Source organism: Meles meles, chromosome 3, assembly GCF_922984935.1.
Source record: "Meles meles chromosome 3, mMelMel3.1 paternal haplotype, whole genome shotgun sequence".
NCBI lineage: Eukaryota > Metazoa > Chordata > Mammalia > Carnivora > Mustelidae > Meles > Meles meles.
In genome coordinates this window covers 105265809-105290040 of record NC_060068.1, presented here as the reverse complement: position 1 = coordinate 105290040, position 24232 = coordinate 105265809, and the positions used below count along the sequence as shown (strand labels likewise).

Sequence of the window (24232 nt, the reverse complement as noted above, 5' to 3'; positions counted from 1 at the left end):
AAGCAGGAGAAGTGGCTGGCAGAGGGGGAAGCAGGCTCCCCACTGAGCAGGGAACCTGATGTGGGGACTCATTTCCAGGACCCTGGGATCACGACCTGAGTCGAAGGCAGATGTTTAACTGACTGAGCCACCCAGGCGTCCCAGATTAAAGGCAATTAACTCCAAGAGGTGGAATTAAATTCTAGGAAAGAAAGTTGGTTTGAAAGTGCCAAATCCTAACCACAGACTACCAGAGGAAGTTGATTTGAGAACAGTTCCCTTTCTTGGATTTGTTCTTACTCCTATATTTCCCTAAATAATAGCTTTCTAAAAATTAGAGACCTCCAATAAAAATTCTTTTTTTTTTTTTTTTTAGATTTTATTTTATTTATTTGAGAGAGAGAGAGAGCGCGCGCGCGCACAAGCAGGGGGAGTGGAAGAGGGAGAAGCAGGCTCCTTGCATAGCAGGGAGCCTGATGTGGGGCTCTATCCCAGGACCTGAGCCAAAGAGAAATGCTTAACGGTCTGAGTCACCCAGGCACCCCCTCCAATAAAAATGCTTAACTGCTACCAGGACTCCACTCTCTTGGAGCTGTGAATGGGATTTGGGGAGGACAACATCAAACAATACACTAACTTCATGACAGTAAAAATGGTTATGAAGTATATGGTGCTATAGGCTCTTATGACAGGGACAGAGGCCCAGTAGTTCTGAGTAGAGGACATTGGAATTGAGATCTTTTTTTTTTTTTTTAAAGATTTTATTTATTTAACAGGCAGAGATCACAAGTAGGCAGAGAAGCAGGCAGAGAGAGAGGAGGAAGCAGGCTCCCTGCGGAGCAGAGAGCCCGATATGGGGCTCGATCCCAGGACCCTGAGATCATGACCTGAGCCGAAGGCAGCGGCTTAATCCACTGAGCCACCCAGGTGCCCCTGGAATTGAGATCTTGAGGGCAGTGTTAATTAAGGGAAGGGTGCTGGTTTGGGGGAGGGAGCAGTGTTCAGGCAGAGTTAGGGCTCTGTAGGCAGGGCAACAGCCGGGCCAAAAGCCTGGAGGAGGAAAAGAGGAGCGCTTGTTTTAGGGAACAAGAAGATCCCAGGAAAGATGAATTAGGCGAGGTGCCCCTCCAGTGAAGACTGGAGAGGTATTCAGGGATTAGATCATGTAAAGTTTGCTCTGTCACAATTCAGATTTTAAGGGTGAGGAACATTTTTTTTTTTTAAAGATTTTATTTATTTATTTGACAGACAGAGATCACAGGTAGGCAGAGAGGCAAGCAGAGAGAGAGAGGAGAAGCAGGCTCCCCGCCAAGCAGAGAGCCCGATGCGGGGCTCGATTCCAGAACCCTGGGATCACGACCCGAGCCGAAGGCAGAGGCCTAACCCGCTGAGCCACCCAGGTGCCCCTGGAACATGGTTTTTTAATTCACCAGTGTTTCCCCAGTACGTAGTAGTTAGTGGTGCTCCAAATCTGGTTTAAGGAATACTTTATCCCCAAAATAATGTGATTCATTTTTATGCAGAACAGTGAAATAATTTTTTCTGTCTCATTTTCTTCATACGTGCATAATGGGGATAATTGTCGTGGAGAACATTCAGTAAGGTGATGCCAATCCAGTGTTCATCAGTGGGAGCTGAGTTTTTGGTGAAATATTCCTGAAACTCGGGATAGTTTTGAATGTCTAGAGTGTGCTAGGTTGGGCGCCTGGGTGGCTCAGTGGGTTAGGGCCTCTGCTTTCGGCTTGGGTCGTGGTCCCAGGGTCCTAGGATCGAGCCCCGCATCGGGGTCTCTGCTCCGCGGGGAGCCTGCTTCCTCCACTCTGCCTGCCTCTCTGCCTACTTGTGATCTCTGTCTGTCAAATAAATAAGTAAAATCTTAAAAAAAAAAATCTTTAGAGTGTGTTAGGTTTGGGAAGGCTGTATTTGTTGAGCGGAAGGTGACGCACTGCAGTCCGGGTGGAGGTTGAGTTTCTTTCCTGGAATTGGGAAAGAACTGAGAGGGAGAAAAACCAACCGCAGGCGGAGCGCGTGCTGCTGAAGCTTGCCTAAGCTCTTCTTTGCCCCAGTCCTACCCCGCCTCTCGCTTTCGCCCCGCCCCTCCCTGCCCCTTGCCCCACCCCTCCCTGCCCCTTGCCCCACCCCTTCTACTCTCTCTTCGCCCCGCCTCTCCTTTGGTCTGCCCGCCGCCATTTTTCACTGTGCTCCTCCCACTCACTCCTCCTTTTCCATCCTGTGCTGCGGCTGCGCAGTCTGTGCGGTGTTCTTGGTTTGGGGCGGGTCTCCTGATTCTGGGCGCCCTGCGAATTTTTTCTAGCTCAGCCATGTGGAACGGACGGCAGGGCCGCCTCAGGCCAGTGGGCTGCGTAGTGGAGGAGCTACGGTGCCGGCGCCGGGAGCGGGAGGCAGGTGCGGGAGGGCAAGGGAGACGGGAAGATACCGGCGGGGGTACCGTAGTTTCTCCACTACGGAGGAATGCTGTGGTATGGCGGATGGTAGGGCAGTCGCGGGTAGATGAGGAGGCCCCCGGGTGGCAGACGGGGGTCCTGGATGTCCCTCCTACGTTCAGCCGGCTCCTTTGCCCTCAGCATTGCGGAAGGCGCGGAGGGAGCAGCAGCTGATCAGTAAGAGGCTGCTGAGAGACGACGTCCTGGAGGAAGCCGAAGGGGAATGTGTGGCCAGGATCATCGGGGAAGCTGAGGTGAGGGGACCGGGTGCTTGGTGAGTTCTGCGCCCACTGGCGCCAAATTCCTTTTGAGCTCGGCCCAGACCTGAACGCGGACCCTTCAATACCTCCATCCATCCAGTGGGCCAAGCCAGAAACTGGGAAATCATCCTCGAGAACTGTGTCCCTCATCCCCACATAAGTACATCAAGCCCTACGCGCTTTTCATCTCCTAAAAAGCTCTGGCGTCTTCAGGGTGGTGAACATCGCAGCTACTACCGTCCTCTTCTCTGTATACACACAGCAGCCTTCTAACAGATCATTTGCATCTGTGCTTGCCGCCTGGAAGTTCATTCTCCATACATCAGTCAGATGTGTCTCTCACAAATCCAAAATCTGGGGCGCCTGGGTGGCTTAGTGGGTTAAGTGTCTCGGACTGGAGTTTCCCTCAGGTCATGACCTCTTGGTGGTGAGATTGAGCCCCCCGCCCCACCCTTGGGCTCCGTGCTCAGCATGGAGTCTGCTTGAGATTCTCTGTCCCTCTCCTTCTGTCACTCTTCTGTGTGGGCTCTCTCTCTTTCTCTCTCAAATAAATACATCTTTGGGGCATCTGGATGGCCCAGTCGGTTAGAGGTCTGCATTTAGTTGGGGTCATGATCCAGGATTGAGTCCTATATTTGGTTCCCTGCTCAGCAGGGAGTCTGCTTTTCTCTATCACTCTGCTACTCCCCCTTCTTGTGCTCTCTCTGAAATAAATAAATAAAATCTTAAAAAAAAAATTAAAAATCCTTCCTTTCTAGATGAATGGTCTAACGTTTGCCTAGCTCCAACCTTGCCAGTTTACTCATCTTAGCCAAAATTCTCCCTTTTCAGTTTTTGAAAGAATATGCTAGGGTCTTTCTTGTCGCAAGGACTTTATATTTGCTACATCCAAAAATGGGTCCTTTTTAGTATTCTGTCTTGACAGCCTGTTTGGAGATTAATCATACTAATTGTTTATTTGTTTATTGTTTCTCCAACTAGACTTTAAATCCTTGGGAACCTAGACCCTATCTTATTTGTTGTCATTGAAAACTCAGATGCCTTATAGTATCTGGCATATAGTAGATGATAATTATTTATTGACTAAGTGAATAAAATGGTTAGTTTTAGCTAATTTATTCATTCAAGCATTGGGCATCCCCTTTGTTTATATTGTCTGTGTTTACATATGTTGTTTACAAAAGCACTCATGTCTAGGTTATACCATTGATTTGTTGGTTCATTGTGTGCTTACTTCATGCCAAGACACTGTGCTGGGGACTGAAGTGCACAAAGATGAGGAGAGTCCTTTTCTTTGTGGTACTTGCAACAGCTCAGTGAAGAAGACGGGCATGTTACCACCTGTCATGAAGGAAACATGAGGCACAATAGAAACCCTTAAGTCTGTGAAAGGAAGCTAGAAAGAGGAACAGAAATCTGAAGGGATTGGAGGACCTGGGGATGGTATCCCAGGCAGAAGGAATAGATCGTGCAAAAGCTTGGAAGCATTAAAAAACAAATCATGTTATGCTGGGTGCTGTTGGAGTATAGGTTGCATGGGGAGAATGGCTAGAGGGATAAGTTGTGCCAGACTGAAAGATTTAAATGTTATCCTTGAAATAACTCTGTAAGAAGGCAGGAAATACATTATTCCCATTTTTCAGGTGAAAAATTGAGGTTTAGGTTCCTTATAAAGTAAGTGACAGGGCTGGTATTAAACCCAGTTCTGATTACTCCTTCTGTCTACTCTACTGCAAGATTGATGCTTATGAGCCATATTAGCCTGCATGACAAGTTCTAGGGATGCTGCAACATTAGAGTCCTCAAGGTGAGGTGGGCAGAGTAGGAGTCATGCTTGCTTTCTGGCAACTTTGTTTTCATTAGTCCTCTTCTTACTCTGCACTCCAGATCCAGCAGTTCCTCCAGTTAGCACAGTGGGGGACAGATGAAAAGCAGAGAGAACAAGCTCTGGTCAGCCTTCGTCGAGGCTTACAGCACCCTCAGACGCAGCAAACCTTCATCTGGTCAGTATGGGTGGTGAGTGGGGCCCGGGCTTCTGAGGGATGGACAGGAGTGTGGAGGATGGGCCACAGGCTGAGCGGGGCTCTGGTACTCACTCATGTAGGCTGGAGGGCAGCATGCGGACCCTGGTTGGGCTTCTGACCAGCAACCAAGCCCTGTTGCAGCTAGAGGCCGCTCGGTGCCTTCATGAGCTCTCTCATTCCGAGCAGTCTGCGGTGGCTGAGGCCTGCCTGCCAGCCACTTCCTACCTTCTCACCTACCTCTCCGGTCACAGCTCAGACTTTATAGTAAGCCCTCTCCCTTCCTACCTTGTTCTTGACTTGGATTTAAATACTGTGCTTTTGGGTTTAGTTTGAGCTGGCACATAGGGGGAAGAAGAAAATTTGTTTCCCCTGATGTCCATAGCCATACATATGCCCATCACCTTCCACTCCCTTTTACCCAGAGCCTCAAAGGGAAGACTTCATCCTCTGCTCTCCCGCCCCCACCCTAGCCTGAGACAGGCCATGCCCCGTGCTTTTGTTGTCCCACTCTCAGGAGCTCTGTCTGTATACACTGGGTAACCTGATTGTGGAGAGTGAGGCTGTGAGAAGGCGGCTCCTGCCACAGGGCATTGTTCCTGCTTTGGCTGCCTGCATCCAGGTGAGCATCCATCTACTTTTTCCCTCCTTGGGCAGCCCTCCCCTGTCTTGTCCCTACATGGCCCCCTGCTTTGTTTAGGCAGCTCCAGCCTCTGCCCTGTGCTGAGGGATTGAAAGTCACAGGAAATCTTATGACCCAGCTTCCAGAGTCAGATCTCTACCCTGTCTACTTCTAGTCTCCCCATCTGACTGTGCTGGAAGCCCTTGGATATGCCTTGTCCCAGCTTCTGCAAGCTAAGGAAGCTCCAGAGATGATCATCCCGTAAGTAAAATTTTACCTCCAGATGTGGAGGCACATGTGACCTACTTGGTGATGTAGCCCCTGGACACCAGATTGAGTCTTGTTTCTGAAACCAGTGCACATTTTTAGCTCTATGTGTATGGCTGAGAAGAGCTTTGGATTTGGATACTTTCCCACCTGCTGTTAGGGTTTGGGAAGAATGACTGGCATCTTGGCCTTTTGTGGTTCCAACTCAAAACTCTCCTGTTGGCAGCTCCGTCTTGGACTCCACTCTCCCCCAGCATATCCTACAACTGTTGCAACCTGGACCAAAACTAAACCCTGGGGTTGCTGTGGAGTTTGCCTGGTGCCTGCACTACATCATCTGCAGGTAACACAGACCATTTGCAAAAGTGCCACAGACTTGCCCTGGGGCTCCTTTCCAGACCCTCGGGTTTTTGAACTTTGGTTTCTGGAATTGCAGTGAGTTTTCTTCCTCCTGTGGTCTTCTCTGCTTGGACCCCAGGAAACCCATCACTCTAGGCCATTTGCCATCCTCAAGGTGGGATTGACTGAGTACTTGCTTTTTATTGCCTAGCCAGGTCAACAATGCCCTCCTTATCTCCCATGGGGGTCTATCCACTCTGGGGCTGCTGCTATTGGACGTGGCTGGGGCTGTCCAGAGAACTGAGGATGCAGGACTGGAGTTGGTAGGTGAAGAGGACAGGTCAAGATCTGGGCTACCTTTCTTCCTACTTTGCTACCTATTATGTAGGTAACCCCTTCCCCCTTACACTGTACTCCCAACTTGTCTTTGCAGCTGGTGTGCCCTGTACTTCGGTGTCTAAGCAACTTGCTAACAGAAGCAGCAGTGGAGGTTGTGGGAGGGCCAAATCAGCTTGAAGATGAGCGTGTGGTGGCGGCCTTATATATCCTTCTGCAGTTCTTCCTCCAGAAACAGCCCAGCCTGCTTCCTGAGTGCCTTTGGCTCCTTAACAACCTTACTGGTATGTACTGTAATGTGCCTTGGCCTGGACCTTTAGATTCTGGGAATGCTTCCTCACTGCCTGGGCTGAGGTGGGTAGGACTGGGGGTGGGTTGCAGGTTCAGGTCCCTGTTTGAGGGACTTTACCTTGACATTTTCCCTTCCAGCAAATAGTCCTAGTTTCTGTACCTCCTTGCTCTCCATGGATCTGATCAAGCCACTCTTGCAGTTGTTGCCGGTTTCTAATGTGGTGAGCGTACTGGTAGGTATTGGGGTCACTTAAGTCCTTGGATCTGATGGCCAAAGTAAAAACACTGGGAGCAGGCCTTTGCATTCAGAAGTACCCTTACCTGAGGACTGGCAGGTGGTGTGGTGTGGATGGCTTCAGGGCCAGACCAGTCAGGTGTGCATTCCTAACCTGTTTTACTAGTTACTAACCTTGGGCAGATCAGCTTACCACGTTGAACTTTAGTTTTCTCATGTGTAATGTGAGAATAGCAGTACTACCTGAGGCAGCTGTGGGAGTTATAAAACATGCGTGTGCTTGGCATGGTGCCTGACCACATGATCAGCATTCCATATATTTTAGCTCTATCATTAGTCTTTAGTTTTCATCCTTTGTGGGGACTGTGTATACATGTCTCTCTGTAGGTGCTCACAGTTCTGTGCAATGTGGCAGAGAAGGGTCCTGCTTACTGCCAACATCTATGGCCAGGGCCCTTGCTCCCCTGCTTGATGGGCACACTGGCCTCCTCTGACACTGAAGTAGTAGGCCAGAGTTTAGAGCTCCTGCATCTGCTGTTCCTCTATCGGCCAGAGGTGAGTTTTGCCCCTGGTACCCCTATTCTGAGGCCTGTAGTCTCACCATGGCCCCTTTCCCTTTCCATCCTATCTATAGCCACTTTTCTGGGCCTGGCAAGCCTATGTGGACTCCAGGTCAGAACTTGTAGCCTCTGGTTGGGAAGGCACTTTTCCAAATAGAAGTAGGCTAACCGGTAAGGCTGTGGGAATCTGGTGTTGGGGCACAGGGACTTGGGTGATGAATCCTTTTTCCTGCCCTCAGGCTGTGGAGGCATTTCTGCAGCATTCAGGGCTTCAGGTCCTAGAAAAGCATCAGGAGGAGGCACGGCTCCAGGATCGTGTGCGTGCTCTCCAGAAGACAGCTCTTCACAGGTGACCTGGCTTCTCGATATCACTCATTCAACTCATCATCTCCCCCACTCCTCTCAATTTCCTTGTCCCTGGATCCCCTTTTGAGGATTTAGAACCATAATGACATCTCATATTCTCTGCTCCTGTGTCCAGGACAGAATAAAGTTTTATTTTTACAATAAATTGCTTTGCCTCAGTGGTTGCGTGATAAGGGGTAGAGGGTAAAATGAGGATAAGAACATGCAGAAATGGCGTTTTCGGCACAAGCTTTATACAGAACAGAAGAACACTTTTTTCACATTGTACTCGGTCCAACAGAGCCCAAACTGTGGGGGTGTTGCTCTTAATCAGTGGAGGCTTCAGGCTTTACCACTTAGCACATTCTCCACGGCTCTGGTTACCTGATCAGCATTGAAGTTGTTCAAAGAGACATTCTTCTCTTGGCCAAATGCTGGGGAGAGAGAAAAGGGGCTAAATATCTAGTATGCACTGTGAGACTACCAAAATATTAATAAAAGTCTTTGTCTTCAACTTACAGTCTTGTTAGGGTGGGAAAAGTAGTACAGAGATATGACCAAGGTATATTTGGGATGTCTAGAATTTATCCAGGGGGTCTCAAACACAACTAGGAAGCGCAGGTCCAACCAGACTTTTGGCTGATTCTGGGTGGCCACCATGGGAAGGAAGAGGTTTCAAGGCAGTTTTTAGGGGCGTGGTAAGGTATTTATTATTAGCCCCAACAGTGCTTTGCCTGGGCCTAGCGTTGGCTGGATGCCAGTTCTGTGCCAGTCCTAGTATAAAACACTAAAGTAATTTGCATCCATCTCTTCCCCTAGTCTATAGGCTTTTTCCTCCTCCAAACAATTTTTAACATATTGCAGTTATCCACTGTTAGAACCAGTTAACCTTAGGTATGACTTATTTTCTCTCAGCCCCGACATTCCTAGAGGAAGGCCTACTATGTGTCAAGCAACATGACCATAATTTTCAGATTGTGGTAAACTTAAGAATATGATAAAAAGGAGCTAAGGGCAATGTTATATGATTTGCTAGGGAATGCCTTATTAAGGAGGTGATAAATAATTTCAGACCTGAATAACAGCAACATGAATTCTAACTAGCTAGCCATGAAAATCTGGTAGACGTTTATCCTAGAAAAGGGGGACAGGTGTAAAGGCTAAATACTATTGTATCCTAGCTATGTAATCTTAGATATGTTTCATAAAAAAATTTTTTGGGGGTAAGCTCTATGCCCAACATGGGGCTTAACTCCTGACCCAGAGATCAAGAGTCGTATGCTCTACTTACTGAACCAGCACCTGCCCGTTTGGTAAAATTTTTGACTCACCGTTCTAACCTCTACAGTAAGAAAAGAAGAATCCACCCCCCCATATAATTAATGAAGATTAAATGAGATTTAGGCAAGGAAGTACTCAACGCAGACCTTAAGTGCTCAACAGAGCATATGCTTGTATTACTGAGATTCTCACACTACCTGAAATGGCACTGACCACACGTCATATGTAAGGACCCACTTCGATGGGAATTGAAGAGCATCCCTTCCCAATATGAACCCCGTTTTGAATTAAGAAACCCAACAGCTCCTGGTCTCTATGCAGGACAGGGCCCGCCTCCATATTGGTATTACTCGAAAAACCAGCATTCTACAACCCCACGAACATAAGTTTATCTGAAACAACATCAGAAAGCAAGGCCGAAGTCCGAGTTCCTGTATCCCTACAGGTGTCTGTGTGACCCTGGATGACCCTTTACCCTCTCCAACCCTTGTTTTCCTACGGGGTCCCAAACTGCCCGCTTCCCCGCTCACCGTAGCGGGCCCATAGTTTGGGCTGCACATCAGAACACTCGCGGATTAGGATGGGCAGACCAGGGTTCTTCTTTTTCAGATCCACATAGTGTTTCTCGACGAATTCCCTATTGCGGGGGGGAGAGAAAGCCGTGCGTGCTGTCTATGCGCGCGCCTCCCCAAACATCCGGGACGTAGAGGTCATGACCTGGGCGCCCCGAAGCCTATCGGCTCATCATCTTGCACCTCACCTGACGCCCTGGCTTCCGGGTGAGCGCTGGCACAAGTGGAGGCGAATCTCACGGAGGCCAAGTTTGGCCCCCATTCCACGACTCGCTGCTGCAGCCGCCATCTCCCCTAGTGCCTAACTCCCCACCCTAGGACTTCCGGCCAAGTTCTCCAATCTGACCAATCGGGGCCCTGCCAGTTCCCGCGATAGTTAGATGTCGTACGGGGGTGGGGCGAGGTAAAGTTTAGCCAATGCCTTAAAAGCATTGCAGAAGGCGAGTTCCGCTTATTTCCATTTTCTCCGCGAGTGGGAGGAGGCGGACGGGTTACGGAGCGCAAAGCACTGTGGGATTGTTCCTGAGGTGCATCGTGGGAAAAATCTTGTCCTGGTTGTGTTGTTTTTGGAGCTTCAGTTCCTGCTGGCGTTGAAACACCGCAGACGAAATGCCAGAGCGAGACAGTAAGGCTCGGGTCATTTGCCCTTTATTACCTACAGGACTTGGGACACCTGGAGTGTTGTTTTCGCGTCAGAGTTTAAGCCCTTTGTGGGTGGTGTGACGGTGGAAATCTGGCGATTTTGGTATTTCATTTGGTATCAAATGAAGCCGGGCAGCTCCGGACTGTTGTCTCTAAGCTTTGCCCTAGCCCCAAGTGACGACGGGTGTGTATTGTCTGTGAAGTAGCCCGTACAGCCCGCACTTAATCTTGGGTCGCTCCAGTTTATCTTAATCGCAGCATCTTGGTTGTCATTTTCCGGAAGTATTTGTTGATCTTCCAGCGCCGTTTTGGGGCCCCCTCCTTTGAACCAAGAGTTCCTTGTATTTTCTCACTTGGGTACTTACTACTTTGTGTGGTCAACTGTTGCTGCTTTTGCCTTTCTTCCTCACTAGAATGGGAGCAGTTTGACGTGGAAACATCAGTATTGTTCACTAATATAGTCCCAACTTTTGCGCAGGAACTGACACGAAATAGATTTATTAAACTAATGCAAGGTTTTTTTTTTTTTTTTTTTTTTTAAACTTATTTTAAGGCGAGCCTTTCTCCAACCCTTTGGCTCCAGATGGCCACGATGTGGATGATCCTCACTCCTTCCACCAGTGAGTATTTCAGTATAGGACTAAGTGTATCAACTGGGGATGAATAGAGTGATGTGGAAATGGTGAAGGAATTATAAATGTATTGTCAACAAGGATGGTGAAAAAAATTGTACCTCATGAGCCTTTATCTCTGAACTTTAGCTGGATAAGGTCGACGGCATAAGAATATTAGAGGGGAAGTTCTGGCTGGGAGGGTGGGAGTTTTTAAAGTTAATGTTTAATTATACATGATACAGGAATTGATCCTTGTAGAAAATTAAAGTAGAAGTAAGAGTAATATTCTTTTTGGTAACATCCCCAGTTCCAGTCCCTTTCTTGGAGGTAACCACTGTTCCTTTTCCTTTTTCATATGTGTCTTTTTTCTACTTAGAAAAAAATCCATTTATATGCATATATGTAGGTCTAAGGAAGATATATTATTATTTTGTAAGTTGAAGTATTAAATTTAAGTGACATTGTATTATATATTATATCATTTTGCTACTTGCTTAATTTCTCCACTCATGGTCTTAAAAATTATTTTCATGTAAGTGACAAAGACTTCCTCCCTTTTTTTTTCTTTCTTTCTTTTTTTTTTTTTTTTAACATTTATCTCAGAGCGAGAAAAAGTAAGCGTGTGTGAGCAGTGGGGAGGGGCAGAAAGAGAGGGGAAGCAGACTCCCCAGTGAGTGTGGAACCTGGTGCAGGCTTGATGTGCTACACCTTGATCTCTGGACCTGGAAATCACATCCTGAGCCAAAACCAAGAGTCAGACACTCAACCGACTGAACCACCCAGACACCCCAAGGACTTCTGCCTTGACTAGACTTTCATCAAGCTTCTCTAGGATCCATTTTTGATTAGGCCTATTAGGTTCAGTTTAAGCAAAGAATGCTGTTAAGCCATTTTATGGAGAGTCCCCTTAAGTAATCAATAGATCAAGTCAAACTCCTTTTTCCCTACCCTTAATGGTTAGCCAAGTTCCTCTTAATAATTTTTTTTAAAGATTTTGTTTGTTTATTTGACAGAGAGAGAGAGAGATCACAAGTAGGCAGAGCAGCAGGCAGAGAGAGAGGGGGAAGCAGGCTCCCTGCTGAGCAGAGAGCCCAATTCCGGGCTTGATCCCAGGACCCTGAGATCATGACCTGAGCTGAAGGCAGAGGCTTAACCCACTGAGCCACCCAGGCACCCCAGTAATTTTTTTTTTTTTTAATAAACGCCCAGTTGTCCCAGTTTGTTTTCAGAGTTGAGTTTCAGTCCTTCTCCCCTATTGCAGTAGTCTTTAATCCTGTTACAGTAATCTTGAGCAGTGTCTTCCTTGGGAACACTTAGAAGGATTCTTTGCTAAAACTGGGCACAGCAGGCCAAGGAAGAGAATCAGAAGAGGACTCAAATGGACCCAATAAAAGTTTGGTCAAGAAGTGAGTTTTTGTCACTGTACTGATTAAAATTATCTCTTGTACCATCATTGCTGTCTGCCGCACATGTGGGAAACACTGTCATGATCTAGTCTTTAGTTAATGGTCATTTAGGTTGTTTCCAAGTTTTTATTACTTTCAAAGCTGAAATTGTGGGGTGCCTGGCTGTCTCAGTTGGCTAGGCATTGGCCTTTGGCTATGGTCATGATCGCAGGGTCCTGGGATCAAGCCCCATGTTGGGCTCTTTGCTCAGCAGGAAGCCTCTTCTCCCCATCCCTCTGCCTGCTGGCTCTTCCTGCTTCTGCGAGTGTGCTCCCTCTCTGTCAAATAAATAAATAAAATCTTAAAAAAAAAAAAGCTGAAATTTTCTTTACACGCCTTTTTATACTCCTATGCCAATAATTAACAAAGCTAAATATAGGTGAATGGAGTTGCTAGGTCATAGGAGATACACACTTAAATTTTGATACAGCCAAATTGCTTTCACATTTGCTGTACTGACTTATGTGCCTCTCAGTGGAATATTCACTTTACAAATTCTCACACATACTTGATTTATCAGACCTTGTAATAGTCAACACTCTGATGCATTAAAAGTGGCCTTTTTTTTTTTAATTTGTACTTTCTTGATTTCTAGTAAAGTTAACCATGTTTTTTAACATACTCCTTTTTCGATTCTTACTGGGTACTAATTTTTAAAAATTTTGCCTTCTAGATCAAAACTCACCAATGAAGACTTCAGGAAGCTTCTCATGACCCCAAGGGCTGCACCCACCTCTGCACCGCCCTCTAAGTCACGTCACCATGAGTAAGTTCTGGAGTCCTCCAACCTGTCTCCCATCTCCTTCCTACAGAATCTACTGAACTAGATGTCATATGAACTGGAAGGCTAGTTCGTTTTTGAAGCCTATAATTCTGATTCTCCCTCTCTGGAGATTGAAGCTCCAGTGAAGACTAGAGTGTGCTAAGATCTGAGTATGTTACACATACCACTTGTACTAATAGAATGCCACTAGTGCTTAAATGGGCAGATTTCAGGGTCCATTGCAGCCTTGGGAACTCAGATGCTGAGGTAGATACTGGGGGATATAGAATTTTAATAGTGCTTCAGGTGATTTTGGTGCTTTCTTTTCTTTTTTTTTTTTTTTAATTTTATTTATTTGACAGACAGATATCACAAGCAGGCAGAGAGAGAGGAGAAAGCAGGCTTCCCGCGAAGCAGAGAGCCCGATGTGGGGCTCAATCCCAAGACCCTGGGATCATGACCTGAGCTGAAGGCAGAGGCTTTAACCCACTGAGCCACCCAGGCGCCCGGTTTTGGTGCTTTCTAAAGCTTAGAAACACTTACCTACAAATATTGGTCTGGATCTCTGCATGGTTGAAGCTGTTGCTTTGTTCCATATTCTAGGCCTTTCTTCAGTCCTCAAAGCCAGATGTTGGGCGTTTCTGGGGCTGTGGCAATATTTTGCTATCAGTGAATTTCTTTCTCTTCTAGGATGCCAAGAGAGTACAATGAGGATGAAGATCCAGCTGCACGAAGGAGAAAAAAGAAAAGGTGAAGGAAGGATGAAGGAGTGTTGGACTGTAAGGTGGACAGTGTTTTTTTTAAAGGTGTAGAGGCCAGTAGTTACTATGAGGCTGGAGATTAAGGTTTTCCTTTATTATCTTGAGGTTCTCTGGTTTAGTGGAGAAGAACGATAGGCAGAGTGGCAATTTAGGACTTTGGAGTCAGTGTGCAGTATTTTAATCTCATCTCTCTAGGTCTTAGCTGGATAACCATGGGGATATTCCCTAACATGTCTAATCCTCCGTATTCTCATGAGTAGAGTGATTTCATTACTTTTTTTTTTTTAAGGTTTTATTATTTATTTGACAGAGATCACAAGTAGGCAGAGAGGCAGGCAGAGCGGGGGGAAGGAAAGAGCCCGACGTGGGGCTTGATCCCAGGACCCTGAGATCCTGACCCGAGCTGAAGGCAGAGGCTCAACCCACTGAGCCACCCAGGTGCCCCTGATTTCATAACTTTTATCAGGTTGTCATGAGGATCAACTGTGGTAGTGCATGTAAGCACTTAGCACCAGTACCTGGCATATTGTAACCACCCAGTAAATCTTATCTGCCATTATCATCATCATCATGATTATTATTTATAAGATATTAAGATTTCTGGGCCTTGTGTTTTGCTGTTATTTCTTCTGGGGGAAGACCAGCAAGGGATGATTTTCTTTTTTTTTTTTTGAGTGTGAGCATGAGTTGGGGGGAGGGGCAGAGGGAGAAGCAGACTCCCCACCAAGCAGGGTGCCTAATGTGGAATTTGATCCCAGGACCCTGGGATCATGACCTGAGCTGAAGGCAGATAGGTGAACCAACTGAGCCACCCAGGGGCCCAGGAATGATTTTCAGTTGAAATTTGGAAGGTGATAAAAATTTAGATAACTTCCTGTTGCCCTACAGAAAAGTCTCATATCTTTAGAGACTGAGTGATACACAGTTGTGTGGCATTAAAGAATTCTGAAATGACAGATGGAAGATTCCAAGGTGGCATTGAAAGAGTATATCTGTGAGCTGGAAGATGGTATAATTCTGATTTTGAGGACTATCTGGAGTTGGCCAGCAGTTCTATGAGGATGTATATGAGCTTTCACCAGACAGTTGGATAAAACAGGCAGGAATAATTCTGCTGACCTTGGGATAGCAGCTCGTGAGCCTTACACGTTTGTTTTCCTCCGGTCACAGTTATTATGCCAAGCTTCGTCAACAAGAGATTGAGAGAGAGAGAGAACTAGCAGAGAAGTACCGTGACCGTGCCAAGGAACGGCGAGATGGCGTCAACAAAGATTATGAGGAAACTGAGCTGATTAGTACCACAGCTAACTACAGGGCTGTGGGCCCCACTGCTGAAGCGTGAGTACCCAGGCTGCCAGGGCAGGATTCCCTCAGCATCCCAGTGGCCTATAATCACAGTGTGAATTCTTGTTAATACTTTTCCTTACTTTGGAACCCAGGCTGAGCTATTTCAAGAGGGACTTGGTACTCACATATAACTATTCTAATGTGGCTTCTTTCATTATACAGGGACAAATCTGCTGCAGAGAAGAGAAGACAGTTGATCCAGGAATCCAAATTCTTGGGTGGTGACATGGAACACACCCATTTGGTGAAGGGTTTGGATTTTGCTCTGCTTCAAAAGGTGAGCAATGGTGGGTGGGTAAAGAGTAATCCTGGAATGCTGAATCCTCTCGTATGGGTCTTTCAGTGAAGGAGGGAGACTGCTGTCAGCGCAGACCATATAGGAAGAGTAATAGTGGCTCTTGATTAGGACTAATTGGTACTCATCCTTTAAGTCTCAGCCTTGATTTTATTTTTCGGAGGAAACCTTCCCTGATCACCCAGGTATGGTGGTTTAACCATAACAAGTGAGGTTGTTAAACCCCATTCCTCACTTCCCACATCTTGTATCTCTGCATAGCTCTTTTATTTCACATAGCATAGTTATCACATTTTGTTTGTTTGTCTCTTCTGCTGTAAGCTCCATTAAGGCAAGGACTATATTGTCTTGCTCAGTATTGAGTTCTTAGTTCCTGGCACAATGTGGTATTTAGTGGTGTTAGATAAACATATGTAAAACGAATAAATGTCTGAATCCCACGTGGTTTCCTGTTAGGTACGAGCTGAGATTGCCAGCAAAGAGAAAGAAGAGGAAGAGCTTATGGAAAAGCCCCAGAAGGAAACCAAGTAAGTAAATACCAGGGAAGGCTGGCGGGTTTAGGAAAGTGGGACCTAAAGTAGGAACACATTTGGTAAAAAAGAAAATATTTTTTTTGTCTTTTCAGGAAAGATGAGGATCCTGAGAATAAAATTGAATTTAAGACACGCTTGGGTGAGTACAGAATTTTACAGTAGTGGTTGTGCATTTTAGGTCAGTTGTAGGCAACTTAATGGTCTGAGCAAGATACGCTTTTCCTTTCCCTCAAACTGCTTTCCTCTTTCTTTTTTCCTCTTTCTTGCCCCCATGTTAGCTAGTTCTCTTAGAATACTCTACCAGAACTTAGATGTGGACTTAGTCATTTCCTTTATTATTACTATCTCCTCATTTATGTTGGAAGCTCTTGCAGATTGTGGCTTATGCATTGAGTAAGGCAGCTTGTAGCTTATATGTTAAAAGAAGTAGCATGGTTGGTGATTAAAAGCTCAGAATTTGCAGTCGGAGACCTGAGTTTGAATCCTGGTGATGAAACTGCATTAGGGATGTGATATTAGGTAACTCATCACATCTCAGTGCCTGTTTGTCTCGCTGTAAAAATAGGGTTAATTCACCTCATGGGATTATGGGAGCCATTAAAAATACTATATGCAACATGCCTGTTGTATTGAGTATGTAGCCAAGCTGGTTTTTCCATCATTGTCAGTATCCCTTTACACCTCATCCTTCTTCCTCACAGGGCCTAATACAATGCGAAGCCCGTAGTGCCCCTGAGAATACAATGTAAAAGAGTGTATAAGAGCTCAGGCTTTGGAGTTAGATAGACTGGGTCCCAATCTTTATTCTCTCACTTCGTAGCTGTGTGACTTGAGGTAAATCACTTCACTTTCAGCTTTGGTAGTCTTATAACTTAAAAGGAGATAATGATGTGTACCTTATAGGGCTCTTGTGAAGACTGAGGCAGTCGTATTTGGTGTGGTGGCACAGAGTAAACACTTACTAAATGGCAGCTGTTAGTGTAGAAGTTTCTCAGTGTCTGTGCTTGCTCCTGGTCCTCTTTTCGTAGGCCGCAATGTTTACCGCACGCTCTTCAGGAGTAAGGCGTATGAACGGAATGAGCTTTTCCTGCCGGGCCGCATGGCCTATGTGGTAGACCTGGATGATGAATATGCAGACACGGACATCCCCACTACCCTTATCCGCAGCAAAGCCGATTGCCCCACCATGGAGGTAAATGGTTTGAGTCCTGAGAGCCTGTCAGGTGGGCCTCAAACCTGGGAGTCTGCCTTCCTTCTGCCCTGTCCACTTTTAACTTTCTAAATGTTAATTGAATCCAACTAAATGTTAGTTGAATCCATTCACTTTTCTCTATTTCTATCAGTAAAATTCCAGTTGAAGCCGTCATGTCTGACTAGAACTATTAAAAGATGCCCTTGTTTTGTTTCCTCGCTTTCACTCTGGTTTCTTTTCAGTATTTTATTTTTTTTTATTGAGTTGTTTTCATGTGCCACATAATCCACCTTTTGAAAATGTATAACTTAGCAGCTTTTAGTATATTCATAGAATTATGCAGCCATCACACAATATAAAAAAATTTTCATCCACCTCCACCCCCTCAGAAAACCCCCCTGTACTCTTTTTTTTTTTTTTTTTTAGATTTTATTTATTTATTTGACAGATAGAGATCACAAGGAGGCAGAGAGGCAGGCAGAGAGAGAGGGGGAAGCAGGCTCCCTGCTGAGCAGAGAGCCCGATATGGGGCTCCATCCCAGGACCCTGGGATCATGACCTGAGCCGAAGGCAGAGGCTCAACCCACGGAGCCACCCAGGCGTCCCAACCCCCCTGTACTCTTTAGTCATAACCCCTACAATCTTCCTATCCCCTTTTACATTGTGATTTTTCACATATGACCAGTGTGATATTTTCAACATGGGAATTTTTGTCTCACCACACTTGAGAAGCTTTCAATGATTTCTCATTATTAGGCTAAAGAGTAAAGTCTTTGTTGTGGCATATGAACCCCGGCAACTTCTGGCCTGAACCACTTTTTCATCATGATTCCCTGTTTATTCTCCAGTGAATCCCAGCTTGCTTTTCAATTCACTTCTTTCTCTCTTTATTTCTTTTAAGAGAGAGAGGGAGAGAGAGCGTAAGCAGGGTGGGTGGGGCTGAGGGAGAGAGAGTCTGGAGCAGGCTCCACGCCTATCGCGGAGCCCAGTGTGAGGCTCAGTCTCATGATCTTTAGATCATGACCTGAGTGGAAATCAAGAGTCAGATGCCCAACCAGCTGAGCCACCCAGGTGCACCTAGATTCAGTTTGACCCAGGCCTTTGTATATGTCATTCTGTGTGCCTGGAACGTTCTGTGACACCTCCTTTCCCTGTTTTTTTTCACCGAGTTGATTATAATTTATCCTTGAATTGGTTAAGTGAATGAATGAGTGAATGAATGAGGAGATTCTTGCACTGTGATATAATGTCCTTGCTGCTTTGGGTTTTCAGGCCCAGACCACACTGACCACAAATGACATTGTAATCAGCAAGCTCACCCAGATCCTTTCCTACCTGCGGCAGGGTACCCGCAATAAGAAGCTCAAGAAGAAGGATAAAGGTAATCTGGAGGGTTAGGGAGAGAAACCTTAACTCTGGAGGGGCACCTGAGGGTTTAACCAAGGTTTCCTGGAGCCTTTTATGTCTAGAACATTGGGAGGCTCCTGGGAAGCAGAAAAAAATGGGAGCAATGGAGCACTAACAAGGAGATGGTTACATACAGGTTCTGTCTTCTTAAGCTCCCCAGGAAGCAATGGACAGCTTTGAAGCTTGAGGAGGGAGAGTATGGGGAGCTTTTGTTATTCCACCTTCTAAACAGATTTTAATGGGCATTCAGAGCTGGAGAGCATGAATTCCCACCCATGATTCCTTGAGTGGGAATCAGCTCAGGAATGTTTTCTTCATTACTCCTTCTATATTTTAGGGAAGATGGAAGAGAAGAAACCCCCTGAGGCTGACATGAAGTATGTATCCTAGCCCTGTCACCTGCTAAGTGTGAGGAAAGGGTTCCCTGTTTCTTGTCTTTGGCATTTTGGGGAGATTTTTGGGGAGATCATTTTGGGGAGATCACATGTGTTTTGACATGTGAGAATCTGTGGAGAAATGGTCAGGGAAAATAGGAGTGTGTATGACTTTGGCAGCTAGTGATTTCTGTTTTTCTAGTATATTTGAAGACATTGGGGATTATGTACCGTCCACAACCAAGACGCCTCGGGACAAGGAGCGAGAGAGATATCGGGAACGGGATCGTGATCGGGAGAGAGACAGAGACCGTGACAGAGAGCGGGAGCGAGAACGAGATCGGGAGAGGGAACGGGACCGAGAGAGAGAGGAAGAGAAGAAGAGGCACAGCTACTTTGAGAAACCAAAAGTGGATGATGAGGTGAGATATGGCCCTGGTTACCAAGTGGGGAGCTGCTCATCTCTGTGTCTGCTCTGCCAGGTACAAGATTTGTTTGTTATCTAGGTGCCTCAGGGCTCCATAGCAGCAGCGGGTTCAACTAATCCAGGGTGGGAAGCATCCTGGAAATGAGGCAAGAAGTGGGTAGGGAATTGATTCACAGATCAGTCAGGCAAGGGAGGGATGAGTACAAATCCCTCATGGCAATACTCACTTCAGTTTCTGTTTCTTTCTAGCCCGTGGACGTTGACAAAGGTGGGTGACATGTGAGACATCTTGCATTTGCTCTGGCCTTCTTGGGCTGAGAGGCTGCTGTCCTAGAGTTCAGAGTTGGCAGAGGCTGGGATTATGGGACTTCCTGATCTGAGTTCTCATTAAGATCCATGTCTTGCTCCATGAAATAGAAGATGAGTCTGGAGTTACCCGAATCTTCCTGGGCAGTGGCAGGGCGTATTTGCTCTGCTAGATATAGTTTCTCCACCTGCAGGGTTCTGAAGATGTGAGGGAGGTCGAACTGGCAGTATTCTGTGTACATAACCCCATCTCAACCAGAGTAGCTCATTATTTAAGGGTTTGTTTACTTCCGATAGAGAGAAAGAGAGCACGTGTGCGTGTGCCCACATAAGTGGGGGGGGGAGGCGGAGGGAGTGGGAGGGAAAATCGAGGAGACTTCCTTCAGAGCCAGGAGCCAGATGTAGGGCTTGATCCCATGACCCTGAAATCATGACCTGAGTGGAAACCAAGAGCCGGCTGATGAACCAGCTGAGCCCCCCAGGTGCCCTGGAGTAGCTCGTTATTAGTTGGAATTTGAATAAAGTTTTGTTAGCTGAAAGCTTTTTATTTGGCTTAAAAAAATGACTTTATGAAAACAGGTTGGAAAGTATGTTTCAGGGGGAGCAGAGGTAAGTTCCTTGTTTCACAGTCTGAACAGAGATCTCTTTTCCCTTAGGACCCGGATCTGCTAAGGAGTTGATCAAGTCAATCAATGAAAAGTTTGCTGGGTCTGCTGGTTGGGAAGGCACTGAATCATATCCTTTATTTCAGTATGTTGCTGGAGTCTAGAAAACTTGCCCTGTATTTTTTCTAATTCCACCTACCTCCCTGCTTCCCCACAACCCCCGCCCCCATCCTGCCTCTTGCCTTTTATAGTGAATTTTGTCAGGGATGCAATCATTTCGACTTTCCCATTTCTCAAAGAATCCACTCAAGTCCTTAGAAGTTTTCATATTGGGGTGTTGAGCCCTCAGCCCTTCCTTCTTGAAGCTTTTCTGCTATAGGTAGAATTATTTTTTTTCTTTTTTTTAATTAAAGATTTTACTTATTTATTTGACAGAGAGAGATCGATCACAAGTAGGCAGAGAGGCAGGCAGAGAAATGGGGGGAAGCAGGGTGTCCTGCTGAGCAGAAGGCCCAATGCTGGGCTTGATCCCAGGACCCTGAGATCATGACCTGAGCCGAAGGCAGAGGCTTAACCCACTGAGCTACCCAGGAACCCCTAGAATTATTTTCTTTAACATAGCATATGCTGAAGAAGCCAGAGGACAAAAAGCAGCTGGGAGACTTCTTTGGAATGTCCAATAGCTATGCCGAGTGTTACCCAGCCACGTACGTGAGACTGTCAAGGGAGGCTGGGATGATTGGAGAACAAGTTGTGGGGAGGGGGCTGAAGTGGAAATCTGATTACTTGGGACCAAGGGGTACTTCTTACTTGGATGAACTTTTCTTTTAGGCACTGAGTGGGAGGTCTCGGGTTGGGGCGTTGGTCATTTTTAGGCATATAGCATCTTAGTTGGGAAGGTTTCTGGTTAAAGCATAGGGGTCTGGGTCTGCACCATCTGTCGAACTGTTGCTGCTTTTCAGGATGGATGACATGGCTGTGGATAGTGATGAGGAGGTGGATTACAGCAAAATGGACCAGGTATGGCATTGGAAGGATGGGTGGGGAGTCTTGGGCAGTTACTCTTTGGCACATACCTCCTTCCCCCCCGCCCCCAACAGATCGGTGTCTCATTTTCTGGGCCTTCACCTTCCTTCAACTGCAGCAGTAAGAGCAGCAGCATTGTGGAGTCATGGGAAGCTTAACTTTTGAAGTGTCTTTACAAAACAAAATGAGATAGGCCAAAAATAGATTTTTTTTCCAAAAGATTTTATTTATTTATTTGAAAGAGAGACAGTGAGAGAGAGCATGAGAGGGGAGAAGGTCAGAGGGAGAAGAGCACTCTGCCAAGCTGGGAGCCTATTATGGGACTTGAGCCACCCACGCACCCAAAAATAGATTTTTTTTTTCTTATTTCTGACAAAGTGTCAGGTTTTGATTTCCATTGTAGACAGTAAGCAAGCCTTTAGTGCATAAATAGAAAGGGTAGAAGGAATTTCAGTGTTCAGAAAATAACCAAATTTTATTCTAGCCAGGATTGAAATGTTCTTTGCTAGTCTTAAAAACAAAAATACTCTCCAGGCACCTGGGTGGCTCAGTCAGTTAGGCGAAAAGACTCTTGATTTTAGCTCAGATCTTGATCTCAGTGTTTTGAGTTCAAGCCCTGTGTTAGGCTCCATGCTGGATGTGAAGCCTACTTAAAAAAAAACAACAGAACAAAACAAATCTCAAACCCCGACACATAACACCATTAATGGTAAAGAAATTTCATCTACTTTTTCCTTGTTTCTCTTTACTGCAGTGGTTGAGCCTGGTTTATTTCCATCTTGGAGACTTACTTAACCCTGGTTCTGCCGTTTATTAGTTTTATGGCCTTGCCAATTTATTTTATTGCTTATGCCCCAGTTTACTCATCAGGCGAATGGAGAGGACTGTGGTTCTCTTTTAATAGCGTTTGAGAGAATTAAATATGTATTTAGTGTTCAGAACAATGCCCAGTACATAGTAAGTAAATAGTAAGCATTTATTATTATTTATCAGGGTAGGATTTACGAATAATGAAACAGGATTGTGAGAGAACATGGCTTTAGTAAGGGCTGAAATTCTGTTTTCATGACATCTCTTCCTTCCCTGTCCCCATTCTGTCTTCCAACAGGGCAATAAGAAAGGACCCTTAGGCCGCTGGGACTTTGATACCCAGGAGGAATACAGCGAGTATATGAACAACAAGGAGGCTTTGCCCAAGTGAGTCGTTACTAAATATGGCCAGGAGTGAGGAGAGGGATGATAATGGAGTGGGCTAGCCTTCACCAGGTTTGAGGGTATAGTCTGGCTGAGACATTCCTAAGCAGGTTCTTTAGTAACAGGGCCATCTGGGAACACCTCTGTACTGTTAGGCAACCTCTGGTGCCTTCTTTCCCTCATTTGTCCTTTATTTTTCTCAGAGCTGCATTCCAGTATGGCATCAAGATGTCTGAAGGGCGCAAAACCAGGCGCTTCAAGGAAACCAATGATAAGGCAGAGCTTGATCGCCAGTGGAAGAAGATTAGTGCAGTAAGTGAGATCACTTCTTGGGTGGACTTCAGCTGGGAGGAGACACTGGCCCACAGATAAAAGGAATAGGCAGGGGGTAGAGAGCCAAGAAGTAAGAGAGAAGTCAGCCTTGTGCCTCAGGTGATCAGACTGACAGCGTAACTGTTGGGTGTAACTGTTCTTTTTTGTAGATCATTGAAAAAAGGAAGAAGATGGAGGCTGATGGGTGAGCACCAGCGATCTTCTTCTGGGGCACTGTGGGAATTTCTTAGAGTACTGATCTTAGGCTGACTCACTTTTCCTTCCATTGCAGAGTTGAAGTGAAAAGACCAAAATACTAATCTCCATTTCCAAGTCCAAAAAGATTCCCCACAAGGATGGACTCACCAGTGCTTGCTTTAATTCCCAAAAAAGTTGCAAGGTCTCTTTTTGTCAATGTATATAAAATGTTATTGTATAATCATTTAGTTCCATTAAATCTGGCTAACCTACTATCATGTCTTCTCTGTTGGAGCATCTTCCCTCCTGGGCCCCTGAAGCACTAAAAGGGCTTCTAATTCCACTGATTGTGTAAAATGCTCATGCACAAAATTAGCTTTCCTTGAGCTGTGATTTTAGATTCCTAGGCAGTAAGGATCCTAATAAGGACACCTAGTGGAGAAGGAAGTAATGACCTCCCTGATGGGCAAGAGGTAGATAGAGGAATAGAAGCATGATTGGTCTCAAATGTCAGATTCATTTAGGCCCATTTGGGGGTCTGCTTTCAGCATAGAGAGAGTCCCTGGGCTGCCAGTCTGATCCCAAGGTTGTGCAGGATAGGCTGTAAGTGAAGGCAGCTGATGAGAATTACTTGGGGAACAAAAATGGATTTATGCCCTCCTGAGAGCTTTGTTAATTCTAAGCACAAATTGCTGTTTCTTTGGCTGAAGGGATAGCCTTGGGGGAGTCCTATGGTAAGCCAGCAGGGTTTGGTGCCCTTTAATACCCTGAAGGTACCTTGCTAAGGCCTAAGGTAGATTCTTCGGCCTCTGAATCATTTCATCATTTCATCCCCAACCTTTTCCTCCTCTCTGCTCGTTGCCAGCACTTTGGTCTGGTGCTCCTACTAGTCATCCTTTTTTTCCTGGCTGGATCCCTAGCTGCCAGTGCCTGTCTTGAGCCTAAGACCTGTGGGATGAGCACATACATGGAAAGCTAGAAGGCCACCTTAACCTTTGCTTTGCCTTTGGTCACGTTCAGCTTGATAGGGCATGAGCATTTGAGGAAAACAGCTTTGTGCATGGCACCTAGGAGCTTGAAATTGGGCTTTAACTGCAATAGCACCTAGAATGTCTAATATCAGACAGTAAAGGACACGCTGGTTTCATGGTTGTAGGCATTGGTCCCAGTTAAGAAAAGGGTCACAGAGACCTGGCTTTGATGAAGATAGCTAGAGGGTCATTAAATTTAAGACCTGGG

The 24232-nt window shown here is 45.9% G+C and overlaps 3 protein-coding genes across 4 annotated transcripts; 2 read left to right on the top strand and 1 right to left on the bottom strand.

Annotated features, from left to right (window-relative positions):
• The first annotated feature begins 1953 nt into the window (after positions 1–1953).
• Positions 1954–7953, top strand: TMCO6 (transmembrane and coiled-coil domains 6). Of its 2 annotated transcripts, XM_045999870.1 has the most exons (12): positions 1954–2385; positions 2565–2677; positions 4571–4686; positions 4788–4971; positions 5222–5326; positions 5502–5587; positions 5820–5936; positions 6144–6255; positions 6366–6552; positions 6698–6792; positions 7182–7349; positions 7594–7953. In XM_045999870.1, exons 1-12 carry the CDS (start codon positions 2301–2303, stop codon positions 7705–7707), a joined length of 1482 nt encoding a protein of 493 aa, XP_045855826.1. In that variant the 5' UTR covers positions 1954–2300; the 3' UTR covers positions 7708–7953. The 2 variants fall into 2 exon arrangements, with proteins under 2 accessions (XP_045855826.1, XP_045855825.1); XM_045999869.1 differs by having other exon boundaries at positions 7182–7953.
• NDUFA2 (NADH:ubiquinone oxidoreductase subunit A2) lies at positions 7816–9897 on the bottom strand. Its single transcript, XM_045999871.1, has 3 exons — positions 9741–9897; positions 9511–9617; positions 7816–8133 (listed from the first exon to the last, which is right to left on the bottom strand). The coding sequence occupies exons 1-3, from the start codon at positions 9839–9841 to the stop codon at positions 8042–8044; spliced, it is 300 nt and encodes a 99-aa protein (XP_045855827.1). The 5' UTR covers positions 9842–9897; the 3' UTR covers positions 7816–8041.
• A 140-nt stretch (positions 9898–10037) lies between these two features.
• IK (IK cytokine) lies at positions 10038–23266 on the top strand. Its single transcript, XM_045999868.1, has 20 exons — positions 10038–10177; positions 10748–10814; positions 12927–13019; positions 13707–13766; positions 14948–15115; positions 15287–15401; positions 15876–15946; positions 16045–16091; positions 16981–17144; positions 18417–18525; positions 18889–18928; positions 19128–19347; positions 19602–19620; positions 20315–20393; positions 20890–20970; positions 21226–21283; positions 22398–22486; positions 22687–22795; positions 22966–23000; positions 23088–23266. The coding sequence occupies exons 1-20, from the start codon at positions 10162–10164 to the stop codon at positions 23113–23115; spliced, it is 1668 nt and encodes a 555-aa protein (XP_045855824.1). The 5' UTR covers positions 10038–10161; the 3' UTR covers positions 23116–23266.
• Positions 23267–24232: the final 966 nt, after the last annotated feature.